Source organism: Prionailurus bengalensis, chromosome A2 (assembly GCF_016509475.1).
Source record: "Prionailurus bengalensis isolate Pbe53 chromosome A2, Fcat_Pben_1.1_paternal_pri, whole genome shotgun sequence".
Lineage (NCBI taxonomy): Eukaryota > Metazoa > Chordata > Mammalia > Carnivora > Felidae > Prionailurus > Prionailurus bengalensis.
In genome coordinates, this window is record NC_057348.1 from 135040568 (window position 1) to 135052583 (window position 12016).

At 44.4% G+C, this 12016-nt stretch overlaps 1 protein-coding gene across 1 annotated transcript in view; it reads right to left on the reverse strand.

The window, feature by feature from the left end:
• The window catches only part of WNT2 (Wnt family member 2), a 44790-nt gene that overhangs the window by 13937 nt on the left and 18837 nt on the right, over window positions 1-12016 (reverse strand). Inside the window, exon 4 of the mRNA XM_043589326.1 lies at window positions 5087-5351. Coding sequence (XP_043445261.1) covers window positions 5087-5351 — 265 coding nt within the window. The remainder of the gene's footprint in view (window positions 1-5086; window positions 5352-12016) is intronic.

Genomic DNA, 12016 nt, shown 5'->3' on the forward strand with positions numbered 1-12016 from the left:
TAGTTCACACAGTCTTGGGCAAGTTAAGTAGCTTTTCTGAGCCTTCATTCCCTTCTCCATAAATTGGGGTAACTGCTCTGAAGATTCAGAGAAAATGCCCAGAAGGTGTGTGGCATAGGCCTGACTCTCATAGGAACTCATGTTCCCATCACCCTTCTCCCCCTGGGGTCTGGGTCTGTCCTCACCCAGGAGTACCCTGGGGTCTTGACTCACCTTCTGCATTTCTCATCGAAATTCACTAGGCTTGGTATCATTCTTTTAGGACTTCACTAAAGGGCCTACTTGATCATTTCTGTCCAGCTAATTTCTATGAAAGCTTAGATGGCTGAAATCATTTTAATGTGCTTACTCACAGTGAAAGAAGTTTCCTGAAAATGCAGGGCCTCCATGTGGAAGAACAAACACCCTCTTGTACTGGGCAAGCCCAGGCCGGAGCTATTTTTGTGTGACACTTATCTAGAGCTCCTTAAATAAGGAATTTTTTTCCTTTGTAAGAGAGTAGGTATTCCAAAGAATATAATGTCTCCTGGGATTTCTTCTTACCTCATACGTATGAAAAAATAAGGAATCATGGACCACCTAAAACATGGACCTCCCATTTTAATGTGCTTAAGTTTGAAATGCATATAGAATCTCAGCAGCAGTCCCCTGAGATTCCGATTTAATAGTTTTCTGAAGAGACCCTCACTTTGGAAAATAGTGCCTATAGACTTCATCCATTCCACAAAACCAAACTGACAGAAGAAGTGGCTCATGTCAGTCACATGAGTTGATCTGAACAGGAAGCAGGCGCTGGTTGGCAGGAGTGAAGTCAGTCAGTTACAGGCATCTATTACTTGGCAATATTCAATGTGCTCACCACCATGGGTTTTCCAGTGCTGAGAAGTGGAAGGTGCCCAATAAGTTAAATATTAAATGTGTATGATATTTTAAAAAAGCAAAATAAAACAATATGGCTACAACAAAGCAGACTGAGTGGTATGAGATGTAATCTAGGGAAAGGTTAATGCTAATCTTAACAGAGAAATGAAAAAAATTATTTGCTTTAAATTTTACTGCAAATTCTGACGTATTTGAGAGCCTGGATACATGTAAAGGAAACCCATTTCAAACATGTGGGAGTTCCATTTACCAGAAAACAGGCTCTTTCTTAGGTGGAATGATTCTAGCGAAGGGAAGAGAGTCCCTTAGTGATGTGCTCACTCAGCAATGTGGCACATTCTGGGGGCTTCTTTAATATAGACTGACAGGATGTTAGCCCTGTAACCCCCAACACCTTCCTTTCAAGACAAGGGAGCACAGCTCAGAGAAGGAATGCCACTGGGAGGTACAGGCAGGAATCTCCCCCTTCTAGTAGGTCTCAGCTCTATCACATCTCCCTGCTTCTGTGGGCAGAGGTTAGAGGCTGTTCCAGAACGATTCTGAACCACATACTTTGACAACTGTTTTGACTGATTTTCTAGAGTGTATACTATGTGAGTTTCTAGAAAATGGCCAGGATAAAGCTTAATTTTTAGAAAGCCATAGGTTACACAGGCAAGGACAAGACTCCCAGCAGCTGCGTGAGTTGAAGCAGACTTTCTCAGGGAAAATCTGCATCTCATACAGGTGGCTATTCATATGTGAATTCAAGTATGAACAATGAAAACTATACTCTTTCAGTCAGAACTTTTGTCTACGTGATGGCCAACACCAGAATGGTCTTTTTATTAAAACAGCCACCTGATGGTCAACAGAATTAAAAAGAAATATGGCAAAGTTTATATGGATAACTTTGGCATTTTCTTAGGTTCAGTTATAAAAGGGCATCAAGTATAGCTCAAGGAATCTTTCTTTTTTCAAAGGAAAGACTATTTGAAAGCTTTTTTGAAGTTTATTTTATATATTTTGAGAGAGAGAGAGAGAGAGAGAGAGAGAATGCATGTGGGGGAGGGGCAGAGAGAGAGGGAGAGACAGAATCCCAAGCAGGCTTCATGCTGTCAGCACAGAGCCCAATGCAGGGCTTGATCTCACCAACTGGGAGATCATGACCTGAACCAAAACCAAGAGTTGGACACTTAACTGACTGAGCCACCCAGATGCCCCAAATCTAGGGATCTTAATGGAAATCTGATCCAATCTGATACATTGAAACTGGCTACTCAAAAAGAAGAAGAAGAAGAAGAAGAAGAAGAAGAAGAAGAACAACAACAACAACAACAACAACAACTAGGGTGACTCCTGGTTAATCAACACCAACAAGAACCAAATTCACAACTTTTTAAATTTTTTTTTTTCAACGTTTATTTATTTTTGGGACAGAGAGAGACAGAGCTTGAACGGGGGAGGGGCAGAGAGAGAGGGAGACACAGAATCGGAAACAGGCTCCAGGCTCTGAGCCATCAGCCCAGAGCCCGACGCGGGGCTCGAACTCACGGACCGAGAGATCGTGACCTGGCTGAAGTCGGACGCTTAACCGACTGCGCCACCCAGGCGCCCCATCACAACTTTTTAAGATAAAAATGAGATAAGCTCAAATGAGCCTAAAATAGAATAGAAATAAATTGAGAGTGAGTAAATTATAAAACTTCCCTTAGAAAGTCAGCACCTGCCATGGGCTGCCTTGTGGCTGATGCATCTGGAGGCAGAGTGAAATGTTAAAAGGATGGATAGACTCTGATTCAAGCCCCTGCTCTGCTTCTTGACCAACCAAGAGTTTTTGAGCAAATTCCATAACCTGTCTGTCAGAGCTTCAGTTTTTTCTCCTATAAAATGGGATAATAACATACCCACTTATAGATTCTTTGTGAGAATCAATGATAGAATGCAGGTCAAGTGCTAGTGAATGGCAGGTACTACAGATGAGTTTGCTATTTTAGGATCAAGAAACAATAGTGTTCTAATACTGGGAGCAGAAAAAGCAAAGTGTGGAAGAATAACAGTATTCTGCAGAGGCATCAGGGAATAGATTCGGAATCTCCTCTGTGGGGAAGACAAAGTAAGGTCTTTATTTCATAATATGCATGAGACAGTTAAGTGGTCATCAAGCATAATAAACCGTTTGCTTCACTGTGCAAACTACTTCAATCCAAAAACCCAGATAAGATTTCTTGGGGAAGCAGGCCTTCATACATTTGAAATGAGGGTTCTGCTTTGTAGCACCTTTATAGAGATAGTTAGTGACGAGTTGTGATGTCAGGGTCAGGTGTACAGGCCATGAGGTCAGACAGCCAGACATCCATCCCCTCCAAGACCAGTGAGATCTTGAGCTAGTCATTCACTTTTCTCGTCAGTACAATTGGGACAATCATATTCAAGGCTGCTTATCTGATTTCAAAAGCTAAGATGTGAATTTGGTTCTTGGTTAGTGTTGATCAACCAGGAGCCACCCTCTTTTTTTTTTTTTTCTCAGTAACTGGTTCCAATGCACTGATGTCATAGGGCGGCTCTAAGGATTAAATAAGACCATGTGTGCAATGATCTTAGCCCAGTACCTGGCACACGGGAGTCAATCCATTGTAATTCCTAAAGTGATCAAGATGTCATCATCCCCATGTCCTGTCCGAGGAGCCTGAGGTTAAACAGCTAGTTACTGGCAGAGGAGAGGCAGACCTCTGGGACAATCCAGTATCAAAGTATAGGTTTTGTGATGATTTGGCTGAAACTTTAGCCTGACAGGTAGGCTGACTTGTTAGAGGTCCCAAAGCATGTCAGGAATGCAGCAGGGCACAGCATCTGGTCCTTGCGCTAGGTACTTGTTAATCCATAGGCTGCATGTACAAACCCGCCCAAATGCTGTAAAGAACGTGCTCATCAAACCAGGAAGAAATTCAGCCACTCAGGGACAAAGGAGAAGTTCTGTACTTCCTGTGACATTCCCTGGTAATTGTGCTTCTTGGTCACTCTACTGTTAGGAGCTGGCTGCCATCTACACTGTTTTACTGGTTCCTTTGCAATTGCTTTGGATTCAAAAACAAACTCAGAATTTAAATTCAAGGATGTTTTTCCTGATAATGAATTCCCTTGCTTTCTACTAAGTCTGAGAATTTGGCTTGAGCCAGAGTTGGCTGTGGGCTTCTATCTCCTCCTATCCACTGAGACTTGTACTCATTCTTATTTTGTATCAGAGTCTTTGCAAAGACTGTTCTAAGCCTGGAGCTCAGTGTTGCCCAGGAGAAGTGAAAGGCAGAGACCAGCAGGCGCATAAAACCACAATGGTGGGAACAGCTATGTTGAGTTTGACGGAGCTGCTCTTTGAATGAGTTCAAGACAGAGAAGATGCCCTCTGCAAGGGAAGGGTGTGGCTTAAATGAATAAAATGCCTCTTACACAGCTCTCTTCCACTGTCCACTGACAGCCAGGCCAGTGGGATGAATTTTTGCTTTCTAGTATTTGGCAACTTCTCAGCATATTGGAAAGAGCGAGAGAGTGAGAAGTATGGCAGATTTCAAAACAGGCTAACTTTATTTAATTTATTTAATTTTTTTTTACAGAGAGAGAGAGATCTCAAGCATGTGAGTGCAAGCAGTGGAGGGGCAGAGGGAAAGGAGAGAGAATCTTAAGCAGGCTTGTACCCAGTGTGGAGCTCAAAGCGAGGCTTGATCTCACAACCGTGAGATCACGGGCTGAGCCAAAATCAAGAGTTAGATGATCAACCGACTGAGCCACCCAGGTGCCCCCAAAGCAGGCTAACTTTAAAGCCCTGGACCCCTCTTCCAGAGTCACAGAGGTGGTATTTGTGAGGGGGAAGGTACCTTACATAGCTCTACTCTTCTTGGCTCCCAGATCACAGGAAAGATGCTGGGTTGCTGTACAGGGTCGTTAGTCGAGGCCGAAGAATCTCGCTAATCTACATATTTTGACTTTGCCATGTACTTTCTTGGGTTCACATTCCTCCAGAACCTGCACATTATCAACCCATTTCTCCAGCTGCTTAGGAAAGCTCTCTGTGCACTTTAAATATGACTTATAAGAACACGAACTTTGAATCTGAAGGCATCAATCTGCACTTGCAGAACTGTCAGGCTGAAATACAGAACTGCATTTAAATTGTGGAGTATTGATTGTGAAAGAATTAGGTACCGTGAATAATGTGCATTGAACTTACCTGCATCTCGGTCCCTGATACAATAGTCTGGAGAATTCTCAAAATACACGAGGTCATTTTTTGTTGGCTTCTTAAACCTCTTGTTAGCCACAGTGAAACCAGTGCCATCCTGGTTCATGACGACCTGGATGGCCCCGTTGTACTTCCTCCAGAGGTAATCGCCCGTTTTTCTGAAGTCAGCCATGGCCAGCCAGCACGTCCTCAGAGTACACGAGCCACTCACTCCGTGACACTTGCATTCTTGTTTCAAGAACCGCTTTACCGCCTGCCGGAAGAGATGGGCAAGTTCAGTGCAGGCGGACTCAAGCTCCTGACACAAGCTACAAACTCCTTACCTCGGAGCAATGCAGAAGTGACTCTGATGACACAGGATCCTGGGGCTCAGGACTGGGAGATGGTGGTCGCTTCAGCCACACCCCCTGACTACGGTAGGTGGGGTACTGGGGAGAATCGGGGCAGGGGGCTTGCCTGACTGTGAACCCTATTTGGCTATCGGTATAACAAGAACCTCACCAATTTGAATTTTATAGGGTACAGGGCCAGTTTGACAAGCGAGAGAATGAATTAGAGTTCTTTTCTAAATAAATATGGCTTTATTATATTAAAAATATATAGTACTACTCAGTAATTGCTAAGCCTGCTTCTTTCAGTAAGCCAATAGTAGTGACTGTTACCATTTGCAGGGTCCTATCCATGTTCCAGGCATTGCGCTAATGCTTTCTCCACTCTATCTCAATCACCTGAACCTTCACACAATCCCATGCTACCACATTTATTTTGCAGATGATGGAAGAGCAAATATGAGGGACATCAAAGCACCTGCCCAAAGTTCCACAGCTGGTATAGGACAGAGCCAGGATACACTGGAAATCCAGCCAGTGGCCCTGAGAATGCCATTAAATTTGGGAGAGTGTCACTCAGGTCTAGCAAAAGTATTCAGCTTAGATGACAGGGCTGAGCTTGCTCTGTTTTGTTTGTTTGTTTGTTTGTTTGTTTGTTTTTGTAGAAGGGAAACAAAGGCACATGGGACAAGCCTGTCTCAGCTGGCTTGGATGGCCTGGATGGCCTCCATGAATAGGCTGTAAGCCTGTGGACAGGGAAGGGCTCTGGTGGACCCTGGAACCACCCAGGGACATTTCTGTTTTGGTCTTGGGATTAGCCAGCAGACCTGTGCCAGCCCCAACGCAATTTTGTGAGTGTTAGGTGGCCCTGGCACATCTCTCCTTGGCTCGGCTGAGTGAAGAAGGTCATGAGCACCCATGGTCCTCAGAGCCATCCTGAGCTACCACTGTTCCCATTTCACAAGTGAGGAAACTAGGGATCAGGGAAGTAAGATGACTGGCCCACATTGCTAGGCCTGGGTGTGGAATGGCAGGTGCAAACCCAGACTCTGGATGTACAAATGAATGGATTTCCCCAAAATATTTTCTCAGAGTATGTTTTCTGACTAAAAACCTTCTTGTGTTCCCTTTTTCTTATGATTCACTACTTTAACCATTGTCATTCCCCCCCTTACAGAACTAATCTCTTGTTCAATCAATCACTTTTCCAAATTATTATTATATTGAGAGAGCATTTTGTTGCTCATGGGAGATCATGACTGATGAGTAGGGGCTTCCCCCATCAGATACCCAAAACAACGTGATACACAGAAGGGCAGTGTGGGTGGCCAGCCTTAGAGGTCTCACTAAAACCATGTGGTTGGTCCTTGGCTCAGTCTTGGAGCAGGGAGGGAGAAACCAGCCAACTGAGGGCTCCCATCCTCTCTTATCTGCATCCCCAAGACAGCATCTCGGGGTGGAAGGCATAGGCAGAGGGGGCAGTGAACCCCCTTGATGACATTATCCAAGGTGGTACTATGAACAAAATTCTAAGGGTAACACACTGAGAGAAATATTTCCAAGAACTTGGATGTGGTAGTTTCAGTCCTGCCCTGCCTACTTCCCGAGATTCCAGTATAATTGGTCTGGGTGTGGGATGTGGGTTGGTGGCTCCAGCACACATCCCAGGGGGAGCTCCCTGCAGTACACTTGCTGACCCTTCCCCACCCCAAACACACACACAGACAACAGCATTCCAGGCTGCCTCTCCAGGGTCTCACCTGGGTAACTTTGCCCAACCTGGTTTTGCCTCTTTCACAGATTGTTTCTTTTCTAACCACGTGTGCAGAAAGGTTCTTCATTCAAGAAAGTCAGCCCCAAAAAAGCATTCTAGAGCTGAAGGAGCCAAGACATCATGGTGGCTCTATGGTTGTGACTTCACTCACACCCTTCCCAGTTGGGTCCTCAGCATCCTATGTTTCCCGCTTTGCCCCTGATGGTGGAACGTGCCCTGTTATATTTGAAACCCGTCCTCTTCAGCATGAGCTGGCCTTTAAGGGCAAAGACAGAGAATTGAGCAGGGGGAGTGTCATCAGTTTGGCCCTCTGGGTCACAGGGATCCGGGGGTATTTAAGGGATGTCATAGAATGAACTCCTTTTCTGGAACTACACTCCCACCATGTGCCTCCCTACCCCCATATCTATATTCCAGGTATTTGGTATGTGGTTCACTGGGTGACCTGGACAGCAGGCCTCCACCACAGACACAACCCAAGGGTCACCTTGGCCCCTGACTACCCCATTTGGGTCTCACCTGTCCAAGCGTGAGACCCACTATCTCCGTAGTGCCATATAATACTCCGTGCCAAGTGCTTGGGAATTGAATGTTCATTCTTCAAAGCTTATTCCTTTTAAAACTGTGTTATTTACTCATAAATAACACTCTTAGCTCTAAAAATGACAGGAACTATTACTGCCCTTCCTTTGTACTGATAAACTTCCAGGTTACAAACTTTGAAGTTGTTATTTTAGATGATTAACTGAAGCATTTGCATATTAATTGAAAGTTGGATTTTACACATCTTTTGAATCCTTAAAAATACACACAGCAGTGGTACACACTGTTGATCATCATCATCATGTGCAATAGACATTCCCCTCTTCCGTCATAAGTTTTGTTCAAGTGTTGGGCAGCCACGTGCTTCAGAACCGGCCAGGCCTCTCTCTGACCCAGAGCGGCCCAAATCAGTAATAGTAATTTCATTGTGCTGTTACTGATTCAGTTTGGGCCAGTATGATGTTAGGAGGAATCTGTAGGCAGACTTGTGAGAAAGATTTCTTTACTCTTTAAAAGAGACACAAGAGGAGAAGCTGCTTTTCTCTGTCTCCAGATGCAGTTTTCTGCAGCAGTCCCTTTGAGACACGATGCAGCCAACACAGGACCAGCAACAAGCTGGTGGTGGTGGTATTGAAAGATGGTGGGAAGAACTGGGTGTGGAGGATGTCGCTGAGCTGCTTTAATGAACCCACCTTGGCCCTGCCCTGTCTCTGTCCTTCTTGTGATCCAAGATATTAAGTTTGTGCCCCCAGGGGCTGTTACTTACAACTGAAAGTATTTCAACTGGAACCATGGTCAGTTCTTGACTGTGTATGAATCACAGGCTCCATCTGACAGTTAACCCTGGGGGGAGGTGAGACCTTCTCTGATGCTGGGTTTGCTCACACCTCCAGGCCCCACTCTTAACACACAGCCTGTTCAGGGCTCAGTCACAGTTCGGGGCCACCTCCACCTCTGGGTTTGCAGACTTGAAATTCAAACTCTTAATTTTGAAGAGGAAAACACTCTGCTCAATCAGAGAGCCAGAGGGAAGGGGAGCTAAGCCTAGGTGGCCTGATTTATAGAGTAGCTGATGTAAGAATAAGGAATGGCACTGAGAAACTCAGTGAGTCCAGGAACTTCCTAGTTTAAAAGAATTCCCATAATCAAATGTTGTTATAAGAACACTGTAACAATAGCCACTTATTCCTCTACTGTTTTATAGGCCAGGATCTGTGACAGGTGGTTCACACACATTATCTTATCTAATTACCACAATTAGGCAAAATAGGTTATTATTCCCATTCTATAATTATGAAAACCAGGGCTCATTGAGGAAAGTAAAATCCCCAGAGTTACCCAGATAGACAGAGGCAGAACTAGGGGGCGAGTCAATGTCTCATTCCCAGATCTGCACACTTTCTAAAAACATTTAAAATCCTATATAACTTGCATTGTTCTTTTCTCAAATGTTGCATTATGCATACTGTTTCCCTCTATTCTTTTGAATAAGTTAAGAATTGGCTAGATAAGATTATCTGCATAATGGAGAAAAAGGAGGTAGAGAGATTAAGTAGGAGGTATTATATTGCATCTTCCAAACTAATAGTCATCAAAAATCTATTTGACAGGCAATCCACAGAAAAAATAGAAAGTCCCAAGAAAAATACATATGATGTTCAACTTCACCAGTATCAGAGAAATGCAAACTAAAAGAAGGCAATACTTTTTTTGCCCATCAGATTAACAAATAGTACAAAACTTGGTAATATTTGGTATTCGTAAGAGTTCCAGGAGGAAATGCCTTAACAAACTGTTGGTGGAAGAGTAAATTCATAAAGGGAAAGCATTTTTGCAACACCTGTCAAAATTTTAAATTTATGTATCCTTTGACCTCCGTGATTCCACTCTGAAAATATTTGCACAAACTTTAAAGGATACATACCCATATGGATGTTCATTGCAGCATACTCAGCAATAGCAAAATATTAGGAAAAAAGCCCAAATGACGTCAATAGGAAAATGGTTAAGCAAATTATGGTATATGCTTAATAATGGAATATTATGTGGTCTTTGAATAATGAGGCAGATCAGTATTACAGAATGAAAGGAAGCCAAGTGACAAAAGTAAATTGCAGAAATAATTGCATATGTGGTATGATCCACTTTTTAAAGGCCTGCATATGGATGCATACACAGAGAAAGAAGGGAACACATGTTCTTTTACAATCTGGCTGCAGTCTGAGGGGTTGCATGGTCTGGAAAGAGAGGGAAAAACAGAGTCAAACTCTTTGGTAGGTAAAGGGGGTTAAGAGGTACAAACTTCCAGTTATAAGTCATGGAAGTGAAAAGTATAGCATGGGGAGTATAATCAATAATATCATAATAACGTTGTATGGTGACAGGTGCTGACCACACTAACAGTGAGCATTGAGTAATGTACAGAATTGTTGCATCAATATGTTGTACACTTGAAACTGATATAACATTGTGTGTTAATTATACTTTAACTTAAAAAAAGGGGGGGGGTCAAGCTCTGTACTGAAGTCTGCAGAGTAAAACAACAGGAATCTGGGGATTGCTCCCTGGCATCTGGAGAGAGCAGAGCAGCGCTTCTCATTGTGGCTAGGCATTAAAATCACCTGGGGATGGCTTCCAGAGCCCAGACTGGCCCCTCCCTGGGCAGAATAAAACAGAACCTAGGCAGGGGGTGGGCCCCCGGCCTCGAGGTTACAACGGTCTCAGGTGCTTCTAATGTGAGGCCACGGTGGAGAACTGTGAATCCCAAATCACGTCCAAGCCAGGAATGTCCTGGAGGAGGGAAGAAGCAGCACTGCCCCAGCGTCCCGGGGCCCACCGAGGGCCGGAGCAGGTGAGACACTCCCGTGGCAGAGAGCCGCATTATATTTCTAGGAACAGGTAGAGCTGACTATTGAATTAGGATTTGTGTCCTAACCTGTCTCCAAAGCATTCTAGTCTCCGGGAAGAAATGGCCCCAGGAAACAATTTGTGCTCATGCTATTTTGGAGGGAATCAAAGATGGGGGTGGAGTAAAAGCCAAGTGCTTTTAGAGGACCAGGCGGCAGTGGAGGAGCCTGCCTGAGGGGACATGCTGGTGAGGTGAGGGGGGAGGGGCTGGTGGGCTCCCCACAGGGCCCTCAGGAGGAGAGCAGCTGCAGACTTACCTGTGTGGTAAAGGAGGGAGTAGGCAAAGCAGGGGACCTGGAGACATCCCAGGGGCTGCCAGACCGCCTGGGCTTTTTGTGTTTGTTTGCTTTTAAATTATGACTTTCAGAATTTTTAATTAAAGAAATATGGGCACATGATTTAAAAATATCAGATAGTCCAGGAAAGATCAGGGGGTAAAGCAGCAGAAACCTTCTGTTGTACCCTTCTCCTCACTCCCACTTTTTCTGACAGCCCAGCACAACCCCAGAGATGGTCATTCGAAATGAATTCTGTGCTTAGCCTTCTGGTGGTTACCTAAATGCTTATACAAACAGTTCTCTGTGAGCAGACCCCTGACTTAGGGAGAAATCAAAACAGGCATCCCATCTTCAAGACATTTGATAGACATCTGCCAGAAAATTGTCATAATAACTAAACAAATCTACTACAGTAACCATGAGGTGAACAGAGCCCTCTGGAGGGGTGCAGTGCAGTGTTGGCACAACTGAATGTGGCAGCCCCGTGTGTGACTGTGAACCTACTGACTAACATGGTATATTTCCTAAGAGACTTCTTACAGTGGTTGGGAATTTAACCTAGTCCTCACTTCCCTCACCTCACCTCTCAACATGGTTGTATCGCAGTTCTGGTGATCTAGGCAACTTCAAGGAGCAAACTTACACCTGTTCTTGTTCCAAAAGGTGCTGTCTCATCTGAGGATAGTGCAGTCCCTCTTCCCTCCTCCCCTTCTGCTTCCCAGTCTCCATCAGCATTGCCCGTCCTTTTACAGGGACAAAGATGAGAGCCGTAACGTCCTGTTCTGTGACTCTGCTTGTCTCCCACAATGTGTCTAGACGTTGATTCTAAACATTGAAAGCAGTCAACATTTAGGTGATACTGTTGACCACGCATCCAAGGACCAGGCCAGCACAGCAGGTCATAATGTCTAGTCCAGTATCACAGCCTCTGTGCCAAAGAATGTTACTGGGGTGAAGTTTGTGGTTTTCCCATTTTACTTGCTACCAATTTCATTTGTTTTGCACTCTCACAGTCCTTCCATCTTTCCTACCACTTCTCTCATTTCCTGGGGTCTTTGCAATCTTCCATCATCTTCCAACCTGGACT